Raw genomic sequence first — 25,624 nt, forward strand, 5'->3', positions numbered from 1 at the left:
CACACTTAGGGACGTGTTCTAGGTCAATTGCTCAGTGTCTTTTTGGATCATGTTGCCCCTAGACGCCTCACTTTAGCTAATTTAGAGTGGGGATTTCTGTCTCAGACCAGGGCTGTCTTCTGTGAGCAGGGTCTTAGACATCATGGTTATTCAGAGGAGTTCTTCCAGAAATTATGAACTGCAAATTGAATAATGTCATAGGTCTTTTAGAGTGACTCAGAACTCAGCCTGCAAAGCAATTGAAGGCTCAGCCATACTTACTGCCTGTCACCGGCAATTTTTTCATTTAAAATCTTAGAGAAGTTCACTGAGCTTCCTACGTGCTGAGCTCAGGTCAGAAGATACTTGGAGTACTGCCCACCTGGGTGGCCGGACGGCATGGCGAGGAGCCGCCCAAGGCTTCTAAAAGGGTGAGGGTTGGTGATACTTCAAAGGACAAGCAATCATGTCTTGATGAAAGTTCTTCTCTGGTCAGAAAAATGGAGACATGGAGGGAGAAAGGATTTCTTTTATTTCCTCTCTCTTCTAACATAGTTTCCAGCTTCAAATTATGATGTCCTAAGAAAAAACACATTGCTGTCATCCTTCTGAGATACATACATATATCAAAACATATTTATGTACATCAAACATATATATCTATACATCAAAACATCATGTTGTACACCTAAAATTAATCCAATGTTATATGTCAATTATATCAATAAAACTGGGTGGGAAAGTTTCAAATTTTAAAAATAATTCAAACACATAAGCTAATTGATTAGTAAATAAAATTTAAGATTCTGTATTAAGACCGAGGGTTACTTTTTCTTTTAGTTGTCTTCAATTTATGGATAATAACAATAATATTATTTATTTTAGTAATATTAATTAACAGTATTATTGATATTAAGTAATAATAGGATATTATTGTCCTTTAATTACCCCATAATCAGACAGGAACAATTACTCTTACTCGCTCTTTCTGCCCATGACGATGTGCTGGGCTATTGTAGCCGAGCTGGAAGGGAAAGGATTTACCTCTACTAACTTTTGTTCTAAGAATGTGGGCAGCTCAGTAAGTCACTTAGCCTCTCAGTTTCATCCAGCGTGAGTTTCACATTATTCATTTTTCAAGGTCGCTGAGAAAACAGTGATGTTTGCAGCATTTAGCACAAGACCTGTCATACAGTATCAGGTAAAATAGTTATTACTGTTATCAAGAAACACGTACTATTCCATGTACCTTTTCTTTTCTCTGTCTCCCTTTTCCTGGTGAAGTGGTTGCCTGGAACTCATGTCTCTGAGTCCACAGCCACTTAAGTCATCTGATCATAGACAGGTATAGCAAATATCGGAGTAACCTTCATAATTTTCCATTCTTTAGCTTTTAATTCTGTTGCACTGACTCCATCAGTCAGATGTGTGTGCTTATGACGTCTGTACACTTCCATCACAATTCGCTTGAACTCTTGTCTCCTTTAGATAGTTTAGAAACACCAATTGACCACTAGATGTCAGACTTGCTAATACTTTAAAAAGACTGTAAAGTTTCACCCAGGACTCAGAGACCACATTTATTTTTTATCGTTTTTATGAAGAAGTTTCAGTGACTTTGACAACTGTTTCATGAGGGTCACATTTCTATTGGGGATTAATTTTATTCACATTTGCAAGTCTATGTTTCATGCCAGTATTAATTGGTTTTCTTCAAAGATGAAACTTGAGGACAGATTCTGCTGTCTCTGCACCCCATGTGATAATGAGGCTGACACATACTTGTCCATGGACTCGAGTTACACTGAGGAATAAAGACAATGGGAAAGTCCTAATAAATCAAATGGAGACGAAAGACCAGGCTCAGAGAATAGTCTGACTGCAGTGACAATTAGAAGCTGTATCTAAAAAAAAAAAAGAAAAAAGTCATCAAACTCTATAGCTCTTAGATATCAAGGCTTCTGGAATAAAAAATTTCTTCTTTTTCTTTAATTGCACTGGGATCCTGAACCAGGGTGGTGGGCATGTGAATTTGGAATCACGAAGGGGCTGGTTAAAAAATGGGTTCAGAGGGTAGGCTGACATCGTAACATAATGCTGTTGCTTAGCAACTTTAGTGCCTAGTTCAAAAAAAGTCATCTCAATATTGGAGAATGAGGAGAATGAACCACAGAAGAGAGACTTCTGTGGCAAGAATAAAGGTACCAAGGCACACAGAGGAAGAACATTATGTTTTATAAATTAAGTTCCTAGGGTTTAAAAGAGTGTTACCAAGACAGAAGATAAATTTGATGTGAAATTTATTCATTTCACTTCATTTTCTGTCCTACATAGGTTTATAATTCGTGAGTCAAAAATATAATTTACTCTTATTTTTGGACAGTCATACCCAAATTTATAGTGCATTTCAGAGTGCAGATTTAACCATTACAACAATAGAATCCCACACAGTACATTTTAAAGCAGTTATAACGTTATCTCTTAAAAAGCAATATTATTCTGATGATTCTCTCTTTGTATTTCATCCTGTTCTCAAAACTCCAAAAAGTAATCCTAGGAAATACCTCTCTGGCGTTCTGGTGAAGGAATCTTAGAGTATCTATTCCAATTACCCACACCTTAAGGAGAAGGAAATACATACCTGTAGGTAAGAAATTAACTGCTCAAGATCCAACATCTAGTCAGCCCAAGATAATCTGGGGGATCCCATTATACTTTATAAACAATTTGATTAATCAGATTAGACAAGCATTCGTCAATGGTTTGCAAAGCAAACAGGAGAGGGAGACGTTCCTGGTATAGCACAATGTATCTTAATGACAGTGGCCAAGGGAACACCCTCAGAATTTGAAACAGTTGGCAGGCTCAACTCCCCAAGACCATGCCTTCACTCAAAGGTAAATTCTTCTACTGTGACATGAAGGGATCTTAATTTCGTAGTTGGAGAACCTTCTCAAAGTCACTCAAGCAAAACTTTGTAGGGTAGTGAAATGACAGGCTTTGGGGTAGATCGCTTCCATTAAAATCCTGACTTGCTAATTAGTCTTGAGCGAATTCTCTGAATGTCAGGAAAATCATTTGTTAAGGTCAAACTGCCCATTTGGACTCCTATTAGAATGGTCAGAATTAAAGGTAATTTGCTGAGAATCTGGAAGGGAAGAATAGATATGAACACAACTCATGCAGTATAAAACGTGGCCACATAGATAACTGGGGTATCGTCTACTTTTTTCCAGGACAGTCTCAAATTTCAGGTAACAGAAACGTATTAAATGCATAACTACATGCAAAGTATTATTATACCTCTGTAAGATTTATTTTATATGTGGATTGTTGTTTAGTTTTAGGAACCTTATTTCCTAAGGGATTGAACTGGCTTTTAGAACACATCACAAGCAAAATAAACTTAAGTGTATTAGTCAGCATGGATTTGCACATAAACACATTTATATGCTAGAGAAACTTCTTGATGATTTTTCATTTCTAAAAATATACTCATTATATGTCTAAGAGTAGAAGAGCAAAAATGAGCTTGAGCGTTCTGCAGAGGAGATGATGATTTCAGTGAGGGAAATCCAGAAGGGCTTCATGGCGCCCGCGGAGCTGGGCCTGCAGTGAAGGACGTTTAAGTGGGTGGGCGTGATTTGCTAATGACCAAAGGAAATAGCAAATCCTGGGGAAAGTATAAATGGACCAAAAGTCCTCAAACTGATTGTCTGTTACTTGAATGAGTTATCCTAGTGATAACAGTGAAATATAAGGTAGTAACAGTGAAATATAAAGTGGGTTCAGCTCAGCCACTCATATCCTCTTCCCCAAATCTCTGTGTAATGGGCTTGTAGAAGATCTCGTTTGCCCATTTGGTGGATAAAAAGATCATCTCTGATGAACTTCAAACTGACACCAAAATGCAAGTTCTCTCCCTGGTTCTTGTTGGAAATAGGATAACGTTACACAGGTTTTTATTTTTTGTGTGCTAAGCGCTGGTACTGAAAATCCACTAGACTTAGATGATCGTATTGGTAGAGTTCAGGGTTGGGTTGATATTTACCTCCTGATGCACCATCTCTGAGACTCCGCAGTGCTCAGGACAAGGTATGGTTATCACTGTCCCAGTCCATTTTGGCTTTAAAAACTTTTAAATTAACTTCATAATTATTAATTTAGTTAATTTCATCATTACTAATTTAGTTTGGAATGTTTTTTTCACTAACCCTGTGCCTAATAATGCACATTAAGATCTACAACATTTCTGACCCCTAATTGTCTAATAAATAAACGTCTTCTTCTGGTAAATGCCCAAGAGTGGAATTATTGGGTTGTATAGCAGTCCCATTGTTAAATTTTTAAGGCAGCTTTATACTATTTTTCATGGTGGCTGTAACCATTCACATTCCCACAAGAGTGCAGAGGGGTTCCCTTTTCTCCACATGTCAACACTTGATACTGTCTTTTTTTTCTGATACAGCCTGACAGGTGTGAGGTGCTCTCTCACTGTGGTGTTGAGATGCTGAGCATCTTTTCATGTGCCTGTTGGCCATCCCTAAGTCTTCTTTGGAAAAATGTTTATTCAAGTTCTCTATTTAAAAAGATCAGATTGTTTGCTCTTTTTGATACTGAGCTGTATGAGCTGTTTAAATATTTTGGATATTAACCCCTTACAGTCACATCACTTGCAAATGTTTTCTCCCATCAGTAGGTTGCCTTTTTATTTTGTTGATGGTTTCTTTCGCTGTGAAAAAGCTTTTGAGTTTGATGTAGTCCCACCTGCTTATTTTTGCTTTATTTATTGTTGCCTTTGCCTGAGGAGACATATCCAAAAAAAAAACTATTGCTAAGACCAGTATCAAACAGCATGCTACCTATGTCTTCTCAGAGTTTTATGGTTTCACGTTTTTCATTCAGGTTTTTAAAGCATTTTGAATTTGTTTTTATACATGGTGTAAGAAAACAGTCTAGTTTTATTCTTTTGCATGCAGCATTTTAGTTTTCCCCGCATCATTAATTGAAAGGCTGTCTTTTCTCCCTGTATATTCTTGTCTCCATCGTCACAAATTAACTGACCATATAAGTGTGGGTTTATTTCTGGGCTCTCCATCCTTTTTCACTGATTTTTTGTAAGAACATACACTTTTGATTACTATAGGACCATTACTCTTCACTCTTTATGCGGTAAATAGCTTGTTTCACTAGGTTTTTATTTTCCTGGGGTTTTTATCTTGTTTTGTTCGGAACATACTTCTCAGTCTCCTCATTTGTTTTGACTCATATGCTTGACTGTATGAATTAGGTGAAAACAGCTACCTCCCCCAGTCTTGAAGGCACGGACTTTTGTTGGAAGATCCTTTGCCTACGTAGACGTCATAAATAGCTCTGAAAACGTGGAAGCCAATTTGTGTTGTTTTTCACGGGAGCAAAGGGATCTGTCTGATGCCAGGTGGGCTCCCGGATGAATCCCTTTCAGTCTGCTGCTGGCTGCTGCAGCATCCAAGCTGGTCTTGAAACCCTGAAATAAACTCCCAGGGGGAGCGCTTACCTTGGGACCACATTTGCCGATGCCTGCTCAGCATTCTCGTTCTCAGTTAGCACAGAAGTCAACAGTTACAAAAGCAACGAGATTATGCATCTTTTAATGAAAGATAAAACAACAATATAAACATACACAAATTTACAGAGAAGGGGTCAACTTTAATACATTTGGAGTAAAAGGTGTCTCTTATTTAAATATGGTATAAAAATAAATGCAAGAACATTAACCGAGAATGTAAAGGCAACAAAGACATGAGCTTGTTTTTGACTGTGATATATTGGTGAAATGAACTTTCTGTGCTAATTTCTTATTTAATAAATGTGAAGCCATATGTATACTTATTGATATATGTTTTTTTTTCCTTTTACAATTCTTCCAGTTCGTGACTGACTGAATTTCTAGTGAACTGTGTGTCTAGAAGAAGCTTTAAGGGAAGGAGAGAAAGGGGGGAAAAAGGTTTACTTCACTTGAATTGTTAAAAAGGAAAAGACACAGATCCAGCTCAGTACAAGGAGGAAGTTAGCAGACATTTTGAAATGGAGGCATCAAGATGGCAGAGTCCCTTGGAGATGGCAATGCCGTAATGTACACACAGAAAGAACAATTCAAGTCCTTTGCTCATGCAAGATCTTAGTCTAACGTCCTCTGCTCCAGGTAACGACAAAGAACTACAAAGTATATGCAATGACTCCAGTTCGCTCTCATGCTACAAGACGATCCTTTTAATAAGATTGAACGAGGCTTGTTAACCTCTTTGACGTGAGAGATTTCCCCTGAGAAAAAGATATAAACAAGGAAAAAAAAAGAAAACAATATGGTCACTGAAAACCTGCTTATGAGCAACATCTACTTATTGCAGCTGATTTTGTGCAAAGGTCAAAATGAAACCCTTTAGGTACATCTTAGTTCAAGCTTCATGACCAAGTTCCCTCCGTCCCTCCACCCACACATTGAACAAAATGATACTCCCTCCATCCTCCCACCCCTCCCACCCACTTCCTCCCCACTGCAAACAGACTGATGGTTCACAGCACAAATCAGCAAATCAGAAAACATGTCCAAAATGTTCCACTGAGGCTTAGCAATGATGCAACACCTAGGTTTGCAACTGGTTATAGACGTGTTACAACAAACCTTAGGGAGCTGCTCTGAAAGACAGCAATGTGAATGCATTCTTGTTCAATTGCTGGAATTAGTATTCCATTTATAAATATCTAGATATGCAGAGGGCATGATTTAATTAAATAAAATTATTTTTTGAGGGTGAGATAGCTGGAAACTCAAGATTAAGTTTGTCCCCTCTCCTATAAAGTAATGGCAAAAAAATGGTGCCAATTAGACATCTAAAGACAAAAGTCTATTTGCTCTCTACTTCAAACTGTAGACAGCTTTTTCCTTTCCCCCCTGATTTCCTCCAACCCCAGCCCAGACAAATCCCATATATTCTGATTCTACATGCTGTATTAATACCTAGAATACATAGTCGTTTTCTGGAAATCTTGATTGCCCAAACTGTAAATTGCAAGTACTCTAGAGAGGGAAGAACTTCAAAATTTCTGAGCAGAATAGCAGGCTGTCAATTGGTTTTTTTCTGTTTCATCCCTCACTGTCTATGTTTTAGTATAAAAATAGATGGTTGACTTATTGGGTGGAACTTGTACTTCTCAGAGGATAAAATAATAAGGGAAAGTCAGAAGATTTTTTGGAGAAATATAGTATTTTAGTAATACATCAGTCACAGCAACAGTCTTGATTTACTACCTAATGTGGCTCGGGGTTTGACTGAGGGCTGGTGTGGTGTTGGGAGCGCTATCATCACTCACGGCCACATTTTGGGAAAAGAACAATATATTTAAGAAATGATTAATAATTTAAAAATCTGGCTTGCCTTACATACTGTGCAGTAACTGACAAGGGCCTTTTTGTACACTTTGAACAGCAATAATGAAAACCAAGTACTATTCTCTTTTAATTGGGGAAAAGGGTCCAAAACTTAGCTTTCAGCAACCGATAGTAGAAGATCCAAACTTTAGCAAAGGTCTTTCTCACTTAGTTCAGCTCTAATCACTTTATGGAGAGAAAAATAATGAAAGAAAATGCAGATTTTTAACAGGACACCCTACTTTCCACTGGTCTTATAAACAAAATTTGCTTTGTTTCTTCTTTGCCACCACTTCTGTGATTATTTCCTCATTCATAAAATGCGGATAATAATAGTACCTATTTTTAAAGCTTTTTGTGAAGAATAATACAAGTGAGTGACTTAAAACTATTCTTAGAACATTCTGTGTCCTCAGTTTATGCTAGCAATGAATGACCTTATCATATGATTACCATTATTTTTATTACTGTTACATGCTTTCTCATTAGGACGCTGACACCCAAAGGCACTATTCTGACTCTGAGAAGAGCAGAACATTTCTCATGAATTGAAAGCTGAAATTATACTGCTTTTACACTTCAAACCGGGCAATAGGCTAATCAAATAATGCTGGAATAAAAAAAAATGACTTTTCTAGACTTGAAGACTGTATTATTTTCTGTATTTCCTACGGTCTTCTCTTGTGCTATTAACATAAATGGATACAGGTGTGCATATATATACGTTCTGAGGCTGAGTAATGTATTTTAAAAAAGTGTTTATTGTTTCTAATGCCACTTGAGGGATGGAGAAAACCACGTATTGGTTGAAGCATAATAATGAATCTTACATAGTTGAGGAGGAGGGGAAAGGTGCTAATATAAAACTATTTCTTTTAAAACTACAGATTACTGTAATTTGGTTGAAACTACTGGGAGGATAAACAAAACAGTTTTATTGAAGTAGGAAGCTGTTTGCAACTCATAGTCATTTTTCATTTGGATGGGTGGAGACTACTGTCATCTTTGTAAAGGTAATAAATAGTAACATGGTTCTCTGTCTACTTTTTTTCTTTTCAAATATCCTTCTAGCTATTAATATTTGGCCTGGTATGAGGTGAGGTACAAGTTTAGCCTGATAAGCTGTTGTCTCAGGAGATAATGAAAAAAACACGCACTCATGGAAGTCAATGGAGAAATACAGGCCTACAGTAAACCTGGGGTTTGTGGTAATAGAAACACAAATGAACAGAAAGGGGAGAATACGGATGTACATCTTAAAATAGCCACACAATGAAACACTTGTGTGATATGCACTCATCAAATATATCATAAATATTAAATTTTAACTAATGAACTGACAGAATTTGGGTCTTTTCAACTCTTATTTTGCCCTGGTTGTTTCTGTCAAGAAAACTAACTGGGAATATGTTAAGAAGGAATTGATGGACCTGGAGATTGTCATTCTAAGTGAAGTAAGCTAGAAAGAGAAAGAAAAATAACATATCACTTATATCTGGAATCTAAAAAAAAAAAAAAAAGACAAATGAACTTATTTACAAAACAGAAACAGACTCATAGACATAGAAAACAAACTTATGGTTACCGGGGGGGAAGGGGTGTGAAGGGATAAATTGGGAGTTCGAGATTTGCAGATACTAACTAGTACATACAAAATAGATAAAAAATAAGTTTCTGCTGTATAACACAGGGAACTATATTCAACATCCTGAAGTAACCTATAATGAAAAAGAATATAAAAATGAGTGTATGTATGTATATATATGAATGAACTATTATGCTGTACACCAGAAATGGACACAAATCATAAACTGACTATATTTCAATTAAAAAAAAGAGAGAATTGAACTAGGCTAGGTGTTTGGAAAGATCTTCCCTGCTTTAAATGAAACCAGTTCTCCTAGGTTAATTTGCAGGTGAGTTTATTAAAACATAGTATATAATTTTAGCAAAACTGAGGAGTGTGAGCTCCGAGAAAGCTAGATAAACTCAAATTATTGAAATTTAAGAAAGAAAGGAAAAAAGAAAGAAAAAGAAAGGAAGAAAAGGAGGAAGGAAGGAAGGGAAACAGGAAGAAAGGAAGGGGATTCTGTGGCTGGCTTGGAGGCTGGCGTATTTAATGTTGAGCACTGGAAAAATTCTGTTATTATGTATTAAAAAGGGATGGTTAATGAACATGTTTATATTTCAGCACTTATTGCTAGCTTCCTGTGTGGTCTGAGGAAGAACAAGTAAAGCCAAATACTTTCATTTCCTTAGTTTAAAATATTTCCCTAAAATAAAAATACTGTATATCCACTAGGGAAAATGAAGAAAACATAGAAAAAATATAAAGAAGAAATAAAAACTACCCAAAATACAATTATTTTCATACTAATGTATCCTTCTACTTTCTATGCAAAATATGTTTTTTATTTTTTTTTTTACAAAACTGAAATTATACTGTGCATAGTATTATGGCTTATTATGAGTAACATGCTTCTTAAAATGATCATATTTTGATCAATTACCCATGTAACATATGTTTCTTCTAAAATAATATTCTGTTCAAATTCATCACATCGGTGGGAAAGGAAATCAATTTAGAAAGATTTGCTACCAACATTAAGAAAAAAATTAAACATTATAGAATAGATAAAAAATATCAGAATGCACTGCACATAGTAAGGGAATGTATTGTTTCTGAAATGTTATTTTAATCTTACACACATAAACATACACACACACTCACAAATGTATATGTATTGCTATGTCAACTGTGGGTGGCAATTAAAAAAAAAGATGAAAGTCACTGCTCTAAAATCTAATTTTTAATAGCTGCATCACGTTGCTGTACCTTGATGCAGTTAAGAAATTCACAACTGTTGTAGATTCAGATTGCATCTTTTTTTGGGCAGGTACATGATGCAATGAATAGTCTGGTAGCTATGTAAACATCTGGGCTTTCTTAGAATTAAATTATTAGAAAGTGAGAGAAGATTTTGAAGTTTTGACACATTCTGTAAAGCTCTATTTGAGAAAAGTGATTAGCAATCAATATTCTTATTGATAGTGTATGAAACCAATTTCCTTATCCCCTTTCTAACACCAGATACTATCATTTTAAAATTAACCTGTTTGGAGGAAAGTTACTTTGTTGCTTTTGGATTATACTAGGCTATTAATACAGACTTTCATTTTCTTTTCTTATATATTTATTGACTATTTGTATTTCCTCTGTTAAAACTGCTCCAGTCCTTTGCTCATTTGTCTAGTGGTGTATTGCTCTTCTGATTTTTTTTTTTTTTGCAAAGAACTCCCCATATAAACCACATTAGATTTTTGTCATGTACATGCTCATTTAAAAAAAGCATCCACCAGAGGTGAGGTCAGGAAATTGCTTTAAACAAAGGTTCCAGGACTGTTACCCCAAAAGGTAAAGACCTCTGTTCTTGTCATACCCGAAAGATAAGTAGGGAGATGGTGCGTTGTGTAGTGACAGATTTTAAAAGATTTATTTAAAAAAAGGAAAAGTACACCTCCAAGAACGGGAGGCAGGCTGATCCAAGGGAGGAAAAGTGACAGTTCTGGCCTCCCCTTTCTCTTATACCCTCGCCTAGAGGTGGTCTTTTGATTGACTGACAGCTCTTGTCCCTGGAGTGCTTAGTCACGTTTGGTCCCCTTTGTCAATGTCCTTACCCATGATGCACACAGAAAGACCCATAAAGGGACGCCTAAACCACAATGTTAACTGTAATACGATGAGCACTGGGTCGTGTCTGGGTACCTTTCTGCTCCTGTGCGGTTGCAGCGCTCAGGTGCTAACCGGTTTCTTGCTGGCACTCATTAGAAGTAAAGTCCCACTATGCTAGAGGTGGGCACAATGCCATCTTCTGGACCATCCTCCCTCTCCTCCACCTGTCTGCCCGCTGCCCCAAATACTTATCTAACTACCTAATAGGACTAAGTAAAGGCATGTAGCAGTCTTTCATGGTATCTCCATGGATGAGACAGAAAAAGGTGAGGTTCATAACTAAATAAACAACTGTCTTCAAGGTGTGCTAATTTTTGGAGGAGTTGATTTCTGTCTTATTCTCTGTTCTTTATCTCATTTTAATTAGTAATTTGCATGATTAAACTGATGGAATTCTGATGAAAGCATTTATGATGCCAATTTGCTAATTCTCGTTAAAAGGCTGGGTAACAAAGAGATACTCCAAAAAATTATGTAATGCTGTAACTCACACGATAAAATTTAATGGAAAGAAGAATAAAGAACCAAACTTTTATGAAAATGAATAAGCAAACAATAAAAGAAAAACCTAGCAGCAAAAGAGAAGACTGGGAAAATGTAATCTGAGCTCACAAGAAAAAACAATTCTAGATTAAAAAAATACTTTATACCCCAAATGACCCTACAATTTGACATGGCTGCTGTGACTGGGAGCTGGGGGTGAGGAAGCTGATGTAGTTTTCAGATGGGTTTGTAAAAGTTATATATATTTTTTCTTTCCTATCAGGCAGATATTTCCAATTTATGCTGGTTCGGTCACATCTCAAATATTGTGTTCAGTTAACATTTTGGAGGACTGTTGATTAACTAAGGTGGATGTAAGAGCAACTAAGGTAGTGAAAGAATATGAGATTACTGAATGAGAAAACGTTACAAGAACGCTTTCCCAATGCAAGTCTCACTCAGATTTAATTTGATAGCAATTTTAAGGCATCTTTGTCTTAAGTGTTCAGCTTAGTTTTCATAGAAATATTTTTTCTTTTTGCACTCAAACTTCAGCAGCTTATATAATATTTAAATAAATTATGTAATTACTATCATTTCAATGATGATAAACAGCTATGGGAACAAACACAAGTGACTCTTATCCACGTAATTCAAATGATGGTTGCAAAAATGTGTGGGCACAACTGGAGAGCAGCCTCTCAGATGTGACGTTAGGCATTTATCATTACGCCTTGGCATTTATCAGTGGAGAGACTCCGTTAGGCTAGGGCAGTGGTTTTCTAAGTGTGTCTCCAAACCAGTAGTATCAGTATCACTCAAGAATTATTAAAAAAATGAAAATTCTTGGGTCTTACCAGAAAACTACTTAATTGGACTTTCTGAGAGGTGGGGGCTAGCAATCTGTGTTATAAGAAGTTCTTTAGCTACAGCTAAAGGGAGGAAACTTTAAGATTAGAACCACTGATCTTTTGGTAAGGAGAACCACTGATCTTTGATCAGGCTCCTACCTGGATCATGGTTCTTAAACTTTATTTTGAGATGCTTGTAAACCAATAAGAGAGAGAGAGAGAGAGAATGAGACAGAATGATGCTAATTCAGTTTATCTGGGATAAGATCATCGAATCTGCATTTTCCAAGCTCCAAGCCCCTGGTAATTTTGAGATATGGGATGTGGGTAGCTGAACCATACAGAGAAACAGTGAACTAGATTTTAACTAATGGAAATAAAAATAAAATCTGAGAGGAGCTGATACAATCACGTCTTCAAGTAATTTAACAGTTGCCTAGATCTACAGGAATGCTTGTATTATTCTGCCTAGTTCCAAGAGACAGAACTAGGATCAATACTCAGAAGTTACAGAAAAGTAGATTATGCTGAAATAAGGAATACATTTCTAAAAAATGGAATTGACCACTTTTGCCTTCTAAGGGTACCACATCTCTGACACTTACGAGCCAGCAAATCCTGGACGCCCACTTGTCACTGAGTCTACAGCGGGGATTCATGCAGTGGGCTGACAATTAGACCTGGGGCAACTGATGCCCCTAAATGCCTTTTCAATTCTGAGTCTCCAAAAGAATTCATCATTCTCAGTATCTCCCACAAGTGCTTGGAAGACTTACCTTTTAAAATTAGAAAAGATAAAGACTTCCTAATCGTCTTTTCTTTCTGGCATTGGAACTAGGTTCCTCCTAGATATTAAAATGTAAATTTCAAGTGAACAGTCCTGATAATGGGCGCTTGTTCTCCCCATTTCTAACTCTGCCAGGTCTACTGGGTAATTTTCCTATTGCTGATGAAACAGATAAAAAATAAAAGATCTTTAACACTAAAATAAGTAAACTGGAATGACTTGATGAACCAAAAAAAAGATGGCTGAACTTCTTTTCTCCAGACATTATAGTCAGTATAATTTAAAAATGGTGTTTTAAATTTCCAGTAACTAGCACAAGCCTGTTTCAACCTTCTGGTTGAAATTACAGATATAATTATTGTTTCTAGAATTGTCCAATGCTCGCTCTTATTACTGTTGGATCCTGGACATTGAAAAACACCAGTGACAAAAACAACTATCAAAATGTGATGCACAAGGCAGAGGATATGCAATCTTGCCCAATCTGGACTACATTCCTCTAACTGGAAACCTCCATGGCAGTCTTTGTCTGGAACACAAATGAATCTGTCAAGTCCTCAGACCCTCTTTCTGGTTCTCCCTTTGTTCTCTCTCTCCTTCAGGGCTGCTAACCCCAGCCACTTAATAGGCAGGTCTCTTTCTCAGGCTTAACTCTTCTCCCTGCCTCCTCTCTGCTGCTTCATAGAACACTGTCACAACTTACGTGAGGCGAGCTAGTAGGAAGCTAGGAAACTAGTTCTGTTCATTCAAGAGTTAACTTTAATGCGAAGAATGAACCAACTCAGGTGTACGCGTTAGTGATTATTGTTAGGCAGTTAAATAGAAATGAGCACTGGGCAAGGGGAGAGGAATGGGGAGGGAGCAACCCAGAAGGTAAGGGTACTCCTGCGCTCACGGTAAGTCCGTCTCTAAACGAGGGCCAACAAAGAAGCCGGTTAGGATTGAACGCTGCGGCTGTGCAGTGGAGAGACGCACTCAGCTTAACTTGACCCAATGCTCATTACAACGTAATTAGCATTGCAGTTTGCGTTCCTTCCCATAGGGTTTTCTGCATCAGGGTAAGAGCATGCACAAAGGAGACTGGCATGCCTGAGCACTCAAGGGATGTGAGCTGTCCATCATGAGAACGCCCCTAAGCCAGGATATAAGCCAAGAGAAACAAAAGAGCAGCACCACTTTCCTCTCTTGGGTTGGCCTGCCTTCAGTTCTTGGAAGGGCACTCTACTAATAACACTTTCTGCTAATAGCATGCTTTGTTTCCCTTTTAAATTCTTTTTCTTGGGTAAGACAAAGAACCAAGGCCGTTTTCCTCTCCTGGTGGTAACATTATTTCTTCTTAATATTACCTATTATTTATATTTATTATTGCTATTATTATTAACTTATTGTTAACTATTATCATCCTATTATTTCTTATTATCTATATATTCTTTTTTAAATGTTTTTTCCTTTTTTTTTTTTTTATGAGGGGGAGGTTACTGGGTTTATTTACTTATATTTGGAGGAGGTACCAGGGATTGAACCCAGGACCTCGTGCATGCTAAGCACGCACTCTACCACTTGAGCCACACCCTCCCCACTCCATGTATTCTTAGATAGGGAGCAATGCAGGTAGCTGGGGCGTCACGACCGCTGGCTTCAACCCAAGGCCTTGGGTACATCAGAACAGTGTTTTGGGAAATACTGCTGAAACGTCTGCCTCTGGCAGACGTAGCAGCAGAGGGGGAAGCTTCCTACTAGGGGCTTGTCTACTCAGCAGCCTCGAAACATTCATGAGGAATCTCCAGGGTTCTCCTGGATGCTCTTTGACCAAAAACTGCTATACAATTTACAGCTTATAGAACTTGAGTGGCAACGTAAGAACTACTGATTCTACTAGGGGAAAATAAAGATATATTGTCCCAACTAAACAGGCTAACATAGCTTGATACATTTCACACCAATCAATTTATATCATGCTGCAGGGAACCTAAAATTGGTTTCTCAGGCAAGTGATCACCACCAAGCAGTTTCAATTAAACAAGATGGACAGCCATCTATGCCAACAACAAAATGATAAGTGAGATGAGTTTCAGGTCCACAAGGGAAGAAAGAGGAGAAAACAGTACATTCCTTACCAGACTCACTTTGTGTGTTTACTGGTAATATTTTGGTAGGGAAACCCAGTGCCCAGTTTATAAATTATATTTACTTAGGGAACTCTAGGAGTTTTCTAACATAGTTTTCTGTATGAATATACCTATAAACATTTTCTCACTTTTAATACTCCAAACAAGTTATAGGATTTATATTTACATCTGTTCTTATCAATATGTATACTAATGATTTATAGAGTTAAATACAGATTTGATCGCAAAAGATTAACTGACTTCAGAGTCAACTCAGTCCTTTTGTTAAAATTCTCTCATAGAGCTTCCAAATCTTCTCCAGGTAATTTGTTTCAGTCTTGAGAGCACACCTTACAAGCCCAAAGCACTGGCATAAGTATACCAGAGGAGAGAGGATGGGGGAGCAAGGGGATCATTACATCTTGTCTGTCAATGCTTTTAAGGCTCTGCAAGTAATTGTCTTCATTGAGATAGGGTAAAATTTTTCTCCAAAAGAAGTCAGATTAGGTGAGTTCCTGGAATTTGAACATTAATATTCTCTAATCCTCATTTCTACTTTTTGTAACCCAAAGCCAAACTAAGGAGAAGAGGTAATAAATAATATAGTTGGCCCTTGACTTATGAGTTTTGGTTGAAGGTCTGGATGACCAGTCCCCCTACCCTGTTTCTCCCCGTGTTTCCTGTCTGTTCTCCCTTTAAGGTTTGTATGGCAGACAGACGCTATGATAACTGAATGGTTGGAGAAATAGTGTCAGATGGTATTTAATAGTGGTAATGGAGAAAGAAAACAACTGCTACATGAACTTTGTCAAAAGACAATGAAGTCAACTTAATAAGAATAACATTTAAAGGCATGAGAGGACACAGTAACCCTTGAAAGACCTTAAAAAATTATCTGATGGCAAGGAAAATAAAGTAATAAAAGAGTAAATCACAAGAAATGAGATTTCTTGAGACAACAAGCCAAGGTGAAGGTATTACACAAATGTGAGTTACTCTTATCCTTCCAGCGTGGAGCATAATGGGAAGAAAAGGAGTAATCTATAAAGTAATGAATTCAAAGTCAGAAAACTTTGCTTCCACTCCTGGCTCTAACACTCAACAACTGATTAATACTGGTGAAGTGACCTCACTTCACTAGTCCTCAATTTGCTCATCTGTGAAGTGGTGCTAACACTTGCCTGACCACCTCCCAAGACTGTTTGTTCATAAAGAACAACAACAAAAAACAGAAAGCAGGGAGCGTCCTTGGAACATTGTACAATGTTATGCAACTGTTAGCTGTTTACTATAATTATTCTCTGAAGTGCCAGCAAGAGTGTATTAGCCCCAGTAACCAATGGAATTTCCAGTGGTACTGGGAAGAGTTGCCTAGCAAAACGCTTTTGACTCTTGTGAAACAAAACAGTGATGCCATTTTTATAAACCAGGTTATAAAACTAACTATGCTGAAAATGTAAATAAACTTCTACAAATAAATATTAATGGAAATGGACTCAGACTCAAGAGGAGGTTATCCCCAAGTGGCAGGATTTATTTATCTTCTGTCAGTTGGAAGAATATCGGGGAGCAAGACGGTAAGTGGAAAGAGAAAGAAGTAGGGAACAAAATAAATTTGGGGTCAGTGCCACCTCCTTAACTAAGTGGGAAAATTAACTCCTCTGACCTTTTATTTTTCTCTCCTGTGAAATGAGTAAAATAATGACTACCATATTATCTAACTTGCAGGTTCAGACTAAGTTCAATCAGATAATATAAAGTGTCTAGTGCAGAGCCTGGTACATGGCAGGCGCTCAATAAATGTGACATCATTATCTCACTTTTCCCAGTTCCTTTCGCCTTTCATAGTCTGTATACTAGTTTACCTGTATTTCACCATTTCCTTTTTTTTTTTTCTTGGAGACTCTTTATCTTGTAGCCTCCCTGTATTTACCAGAGCAACCTGCACATAAGACTCCTTTAAAACGTTTATTTAAACTCTATCTTTTCTCCATTGTGTCCATCTGATTATAATAAAATCACTGATTCTTTATCTTGTGTTAAAATCATTTTATTGATCCTATAAAGATGTCCCATAAAATTTACCATGTAAGTACTTGGGACGCCTAACACAACTGCGGGTCCTAGAAGTAATTATAATATGGAGGAACACTGAGCCAAGGGGAAATAAAAAAGAAATGAAAACACAAATTTAAAGGGAACTCTAAATAGACATTAACCATTTTAAGATTTAATGATGCATATTGTAATATTTTAAATTTGTGTCTATAAATAATTTTCAGGATAGAAATTTATTTCTCATGATTAATTAAATAAATGTAATCATTTGTAATCTATTGAGGAAATCAGAGAGCCTTTCTAATTTTCTTACTTCATATATTTAGAGTACTACCAAAACAAAGTAATCAATGAAAAATATTACTCTTTATTTTTCTGGATGAAAAAGGATTAGCCCTAAACAACTGTGTCTGAAGGTTACCTGAAATTTATCAGTATGTTGTGTGTACACATGTGTTCTGGTATGAATATTACTCAACTTCTCTTTCTTCAGTAATTCCAGCCTTTCCCCTGCTTCTCCTTAAAAGGATGGTTGCCCTTCTTGGCATAATGAAATTTTATTTACCGATTTAAATGTAATTTCTTCTTGGAATTCTCACATTACTCATGGGCCCTCCCTAGCCACCCTAACACCAAGTAGAAATAATTTATCTTTCTCCTAAACATCACCACGTTTTGGTTATAGCATTATGTACCTTAGCAATTTAGGTCTATTCCTTTTACATGTTCTCAAGATACAGCACAGTGTCTGGAGTACAGTTGGCACTTGGTGTACGAATTTTCATTGAAGGTGTAGATAATTAATCCTCTCTTCCCTTTATTTCCTATTGATCCTTTCTCAAAGGTTGCAGTGAGGGACAGTGTGGCGCTATGTTAAGGGCTGGGGAAGTTGGTCAGATTTGGGGATGGTGTTGGAGGAAACAACCATTTTGCTTCCCCTTTCTTTCCTCCTTAGGTTGCATTGTATGTTTTTAATTGTATCACAGACATTTCCAATCCAATCTCAAGAACAATATTCTGTCAAATTATGTTAGAAAAGAATGAATTTGAAACAATTCTCAAACAATGGACAGAGTACTGTGCAACATCCTATGGTGACTTTCTCCAGCAAAATCTTGAGGCATTTCTTTAGCACTGTCTTTATCTTCCCATGGTGACTTATGAGGCAAGCTTAAGCAAATTTTATATTAAAGGTCAGAGACTCCGTAAGAGCCAGCCCAAATTTCGGGAAGTTGATAGGGTGATTAATTTCCAAAGTCCCTCATTTTCCAGCCCTTTAATTTGTGCAATCACATTGAATGTTCAAAGTATATACTGCTTTTTAAAGGCTTTCAAATATTCTGTGCACAGCCACAATTGGCAGTTCATAAAAGGAACTGATTAACATTTCCCACCGCAAGGATTCCCTGAAGTGAACTAAAAACAAAAACCGTATTTTTGTTTAAATCCAATTTGTTTACATTTCAACACACATAACTCCACTTAACTGGCCATCACAGCAAAAGCCACAACACACACACATAGCAGCAGCAGCATGGAGTTAACCACACAACTCAACAGACAATGCAGACAAACTTGAGTATAAACCAAGATTTTTCTACCTCTTTTCATAACAGGTTAGTGCTGGCCCTCAGTGTTGGTGTACAGTTTTTATGGCATGGGAAAATAGGGATGTTTCTGCCCTATAAAAATAAATGTGTTGAAGGCTTTAGTTTGAGCTTACACAATGTCAGAAAGTACCAGAGGCACTGGCATACCAAAAGAAAAAAAAGAAAAAAAGAAGAAAAAAAACCCCACAAACAAATAATTATCACTAAACACACAGCAAGATACTAAGAAAACACTGGTAGGGAAAATACTGGTTTCCCAGATGATTTATGCAATAGTTTTCAATATCATCCTGAAAAAATAAAGGTAAGAAAGGCATACTAATTGGACTTTGGTGGGGCATACATTGTCACTGACCCCATTCATACTGTCTGGCTTTAAATTGCTCAATAAATCATTTTCTCCTTGCAGAAGAAGAAAGCACAGAACCCTCATTGTTCTTAATCTTTTAAGCCTTAGTAAAAGCTAAGGGAAAGGGTACAGAAATGCATGCACCATCTTTAATAAATAAAAGGATATATGGAATAAAAATTAAAATATAAAGAATAGTTATTTCTTCATTTTATGTATCACAATACACACTTCTTTCCAAACATTAGTTTGATACATGAAGATCTTCATGTATGATATCTTTATCTAGTTTAGAAAGTGTTGGGACAGAAAGATAAGTAGGAAGCACGAAGTTCTGAATTTGAATAAAGGCAATACCTTCGCTGTTACATCAAAGGATGCAAGGTGGAAGATGGAGCTTTAAACTGGGAAAGTTTCTCAACTGGACTTAACGATTCCTCAAAAATTAAAACTTACCACATTCTGTGCAAAGTTTTCAAAAGATGTTCTGCGATCCATTGAGTATCCCGACTTACATGTATGGGGTCAGATGGGGCAAAGGGAAATAAGGAACATTAAAAAAAGAAAGAAAGAAAGGAAGGAAGGAAGAAAAAGAAAGGAAAATAGAGCAGAAAAAGACAGGATGATGAAATGATGAAATACCAAATCATGTTCTAAGTCACAGGGATCAGGAAGGCGGGAGAGCGGCCACAGAAGGCCTCTCGTCACAAGACACGAACTCTGTTTAAAGTAGCGTTTTTACTTTTAACACCAAAACTCTTCTTGTGCGAACAAAATGGTGTGATTTCAAGCAAAATCAAATTTCACTAAAATGAAGTAGCTATATTAAGGTTTTATGCTGACCTTTTCAAAACCTAAATATTTGAAAATCTAGTGGCTTACCTTCAGAATTCCTCATAATTGTCTATTGGGACTAGATTTCTGTTGATAATATTAATTCTGTAGGGTGTTGCTATCCAATAGAACTTTCTGAAAGCATGGAAGTTTCATTCTATACTGTCTAACGTTTCAAAATCCTTTTAGCTGTGGCCATCGAGTACTTGAAATTTGGTTAGGATCTTATAATCTTAATTAATTTAAATTTACATTTAAACAGCCCCACGTGGCTAGTGGCTGCTACACTGGACAGCCCAACTACAGAGTGTACGTTTCCAGTTGCAAAGTCAATGGACTTAAAAAAAATCCCATTAGCCTAAATGATGATCATAAACTACACAAAATTACAATTTCATCTCAGAATTTCAAGAAGCCATGGACTATTTTGACATTAAAAAGTAATGAATAAGGTTGATGTTCACATCCAGATTTTCCACTCCCTGAGATACTGATTATATAAGGTGTCACTGACAGTGAGACTTCGATTATAAACATCAAATGAACAATGTGGTTTATTGCAGCTCTTTCAAAATGTGCCTGGCTACCATCTTAGGTGGGAAACCTCATTGCAGGGGCACTAGCTGACTCAGGATGAATGCCAAATGACAACATCTGGGAGCAAACATTCCTGCATTTTGGCAACGATCATAGAAAAAAATGAGTCTATTTTTAGTTACGGGCATATGGCCCAAAACATACATGCTAGGTTACTGGGCAAAGAAAATTCTCTTTAAGTTGTTGATCTGATGACATTGTTCTTTCCCCTTCTTTACTGTCATTTTTTCATCTCCTTAAACTAGGCATATGGAGGACTAACATGAAACATAAAAACAGCTTCTAAAAAACGCTGTAAAGCATGAACATCTGCAGAAACAAACAACAAGAAAGAAAATAAGCAATCAACAAACAGAAACACATACAACTTAAATAGCCCTTATAAGATGCAAAGGGTTGGGGGGTGGTCTTGGAGTATGTCCACTTACCATTTGTCCAATATGGTGGGCCCATCAGAGGTAACTATTCCAAATAATTACAACTGAGAACTAGGTCAAAAAAGTTCACAAAGAACCAATACCTTTTTCTTTGCTTGTAGAAGCTCCTGATAGGCACTGGATCTTATAAAACGCGGATATGAGTCACTTTTCATCAGTTTGTAAATGTGCTCCTAAAAAGAAATAATGGTTGAGGTGCTTCTCTATTATTTCTCAGGAAAAGCCAAATACTGTGATAAGAATACAACATCTGGTTGAAAAATAAATCTGGAAGCAGCTAAAAATAATCATAATCATGCTGATGAGAATACCTTATATGCTTACAGAACACTTAGACCTCAAAATTTATTATTTTACTCAAGGATCACTGTTTAAACTGGTTTGGGAGCTATGGAGGAGGTAAATCACATCCAGTCCTCTGAAAACATGAAATTTAGTTAGCAGACGCTCATGAAGTCATTTCAAATCAAGCTGTTGATTTATATAAATCATTTGAGAATATAAATAAATCTGCAGTCTCTTAAAATTACTCCAGGCCAAAAGAGAATGATGTGAAGTCAAGATTCAGTAAGCATCCCAGATACCTTTGGCATCTATATGTGCTTGGAAGGGGCGGACTTCTCAGATCATCTCTTTGGGGAAAACTGTCGTCCACATCCACTTTAGGCCAGAGCACAAGCCCAAAAACAAATTTTGTGATATTAAAAGCCTCCCAATTTGCGTGCATTTTTTTTTTTTTTACTTATTCAGAGAGAGATTAGGTAAATATTTGAGAATTTAATCCTAATCAGTCTGCAATGTTCTGTTTTGGATGAATATTGGTAGACAAAGAAGTCAAAGGAAAAAATGTATTCATCCAATTCAGTGATGGCCCAGTCTAGGGAAATTCTGCTTTGGCCAACTGCATCTTAAGGGAGCATAGGGGTAAATGCTCCTTGTTCATTTTAGCTTGTTAGATGAAGAGTTTTGAACTGTTTGAGAGTATCCTGAATGTTCCAGTCTCTTCTCGTTTGGAGAAAATACATATTTAAAGAAATGACTCCGTTTCCCTGGTCTTAAACACATCAGCAATAATTTAAAGACATTCAGGGTTCAGCCTCAATATTTGGTCTAAGGTTCATCTCCAAAAGTATGGTGCATTTGGAACTGTTGTTGGAATTTGTTTTTTGGAAAAGTGGAGCAATGTCTTGTTTTGGAGTCAAGCATTTTGGGATTCAGTGCCTGTCTTGCTCAAGAGCTACCATTTACAAACATGTACATTTTGACCACTTTATTCATCTCTCTGAGCCTCAATTTTCTAATCTATAAAATCATGTTATTGTGAGGATTAGAAGAATGACAAATGTTTAGCAAAGCATGAAGGTATGAACAGTCAGTGCTCGATTACACCTGAGTACGTACCAGGTATACCGCTAAATGCCTGCCGATTAGTTAATTTCATCCTCACCAAGCCTCAACAAGGTTGGTAACCATTTTCATATCCGTTTTAAATATGAAAAAACTGAAGCATGAGGACGTGAAGTACTTGGCAACAGGTCACAGAACTCAGACTAGAACCCAGGCAGTCTGGCTCCACAATCTGCTTTATTATGACTTTGCATCTCTTCTTAAACTGTGGCAGGAACTTCTATTATTATATTTTTGAATATAGGGTTAAAAAACCCACAACAAAACCTGGAGTTAAATATCTGAAGTTAATTGCAAAAAGAAGCCTAGGGTCCAATGGTAACGCTTTCTATAGAAAATTACGTCTTTTCCCTTTAATGAAGAACTTTTAAGCAAGACTGCTTTTCAATGACACAGATAACAAAGATATGTTCTTTTTAAGATTTCAGGAAGGTCATTCCAAACATTTCACATGTGGTTGGCTCTAGAAAAATACTTCAAGTTTTATCTTGAACAGAAAGAAAGATAAATCAGCCAGGAAATAAGCAACAGAGCTAGAATTTTCATCCTGCCCTCTCTCATGTGTCTCTATAAAATGTCATTATTTCTACATAGAAGACCATGGCAAAGCCAGGGTGACTGGGTTTCCAGACAGCTGTTTCAACTTGTGTTAGTTTTCTGCACAGTGGCTCACTTCTTTTTTAAACCAAAGCCAAGGATAAAGGGGTTTTCTACCAAGAGCAAAAATGAGAAAGGAAATTTGTGTACCTTATTCTTCGTCTTCTATGTTTTATGTTAGCCAGCACATTATTTACAAAACAAGATACTTTCCAGAGCTAGCATTCTTCTCTAAGAGAGGCTTAAGGAATTATGAAGTATGCATGTTCTGGTTTAAAAGCCAATTTAAACACATTCATTAGGAAATAATATCCTCTCACTGTAAGTTTATTTTTCCTCTTGAGCATAGTATGTTTTTAGAGAAAGTGGAAATTCAAATTGTTTCTAAAGAGGCAATTACATCCAGTTTGAGGGGAAAAAAAAGCTTAAAAGTTTGTCTCAGGAAGTTAATATCTTAATACCAATTTCCTTTTTTTTGTAGACTAAAAAATTAACTTGGAAAAATTAATAAATGCCTAAATTTATTATGTCATTTTATCATCAGAGACAAAGCTGGTATGAGTTTTACATAATTTTAAGCTAATTTAGTGTAGTTCTGAATAGTCATAATAATAAATTAGTTAGAAATGTCAGAGTCTTAGAATCTCCATATTGGAAGACGACTTAAAGATTTCAACTATGTGTTACTGAGGTGAAAAACAGAGTAGAAAACAAAGTAAATGTTTTCAAATATTTCCCTTCAAGAAATTGTCACATAAAAACGTTCACATTTACAAAACATTCCTAGGTTTTAAAAACTCTTCGCTTTAAAGCATCCCAGTTCTTTTCTAGATCAATTAGCTATTTTACATACAGCTTCCTAGACGGAAATTATTAGGCACAGCTGCCAATTACAATGAAAATAAAACAAAAGTATCTCAACTGTCAACTTCTCAGGAGCACATCTGTGCCACAGTGTGAGGCTCATCCGTGTACCAACCTGAGCATCTTCGAATGTGTATCGTCCGGGCTCCTTCACATTCTGTGTGGTTTTGTCATAGCTCTTAGAATCCAAGTTAATGGCACTGGGGGCTCCTGGAGCTAGAAATTCTTGCCATATTTCCTGAACTCGAGAGGGGACTTCTCTAATAGGCCTTTTCTTCAGGTCCTCCACTGCTAGCCAGAATCTATGCAAAATGTGACACCAAGCATTTACTCTAATGCCTCAAAATCTGAAAATTCTTAAAATATCGACCTACCATACAATTCACAGTGAGATATCATAATAAACTCATTTTGTCTGAGGGCTTCCAATAACAGGCTTTTACTTTTTTTTTTTTATTAGTTGTACTCAAAGATATAACATTTTGGGAAAGGAAATACTGGAAACAATCTCTTTTGGGTCTTCTCTGTTAAAAGCAGCTCTTGCCAGGACACTAATTCTATACAACCTTAATTTTTACCGAAGCAAAGCAGCACTGCGCAAGAACCATTTATTAGAAAAGAAGAGAAGTTTAAAAAGAATTAGGATGAGGGACATGGACCAGCAGATTAGGGGGATCAAGTATTACAGCATACTCTGTTTTTTTGATCTTTCATCCATTTGAGCAACGAGGGTTGGTAAGGAGAGGGTTTTCTGCTTTACCTGGTAAGGGAATTACAGTGAAGCTTTGCTGGAACTAAAAGCCGCCTGGACACAAGACCAGAAAATGCCCTAGCTGGAGAAATGAGGGCAAGTAACTAATTTTAGGCTGTTTAATTCAGAGAGTTATGAAATGACAGAAGCAGCAACCTTTACATACAGCTGTCTGAAAGGCTAACATTTGCAGAGGCATTATAGTAACTCAGGGGCTCTGGAGAAAATAAAGATATACTGATTTACTTCTAAATACAAAAATATATTTTATACACTTCTGTAAAAAATAGAGTAACTGCTGAAAGAAAAGAACACCAGAACATGTTTTGGTTGATAAGAGCAAACAGCAAAGTCTAATAAGAAGCCACATTCTATGAATGGGTTTCATTTTTTAAATTTCCTTTTGCTCTGTGTTAGAGCTTTCTGGTTAGACCTAGAAACAGTGTTGAATAGATGAATATGTATATCATAATAATGTGGTAAATAAAAAAAAGTACTTGAGAAAGGAAGTACTAGAGCTACGTTATCCTCAGCGGGGGTCATTGTTGCTCTGATGGTAGATGTGATCATGAACTGGAGAAGATGACCACAGAGATGAAGGTCATTACAGGCTACAAGAGTCTTGAGAGAGGTAGGAAGGGGTTAGCAGCACCTTTGTAACTATTAGGGTTTATCTTAGGGACTAATGAAACCTCAGAAATAAGTAACTGTCAAATGTTACTCAATCTAGTGATCTCCCAGTTTCTAGACACCATTTTCCTACACACA

General features: G+C 36.7%; 1 protein-coding gene and 1 long non-coding RNA gene across 12 annotated transcripts in view; one reads left to right on the forward strand and one right to left on the reverse strand.

The window, feature by feature from the left end:
* Window positions 1–1,546: 1,546 nt before the first annotated feature.
* RGS7 (regulator of G protein signaling 7) overlaps window positions 1,547–25,624 on the reverse strand; it is a 247,172-nt gene continuing 223,094 nt past the window's right edge. For 5 of the 11 annotated variants that reach the window (XM_072948548.1, XM_072948555.1, XM_072948549.1 and 2 more), the window contains 3 exons: window positions 24,221–24,407; window positions 21,321–21,410; window positions 19,018–19,092 (listed from right to left, as the gene is read on the reverse strand). In XM_072948548.1, coding sequence (XP_072804649.1) covers window positions 19,018–19,092; window positions 21,321–21,410; window positions 24,221–24,407 — 352 coding nt within the window. Of the gene's footprint in view, window positions 1,884–5,515; window positions 6,283–19,011; window positions 19,093–21,320; window positions 21,411–24,220; window positions 24,408–25,624 lie in introns of those variants that run through there. The other 6 variants (XM_072948554.1, XM_072948550.1, XM_072948553.1 and 3 more) reach the window with 4 other exon arrangements.
* Window positions 1,774–8,424, forward strand: LOC140688746 (uncharacterized). Its single transcript, XR_012063531.1, has 3 exons — window positions 1,774–2,180; window positions 5,889–6,163; window positions 8,278–8,424. It is a non-coding gene; the product is annotated as an uncharacterized lncRNA (long non-coding RNA).

The sequence above is a fragment of the Vicugna pacos genome, chromosome 23 (genome assembly GCF_048564905.1).
Source record: "Vicugna pacos chromosome 23, VicPac4, whole genome shotgun sequence".
NCBI lineage: Eukaryota > Metazoa > Chordata > Mammalia > Artiodactyla > Camelidae > Vicugna > Vicugna pacos.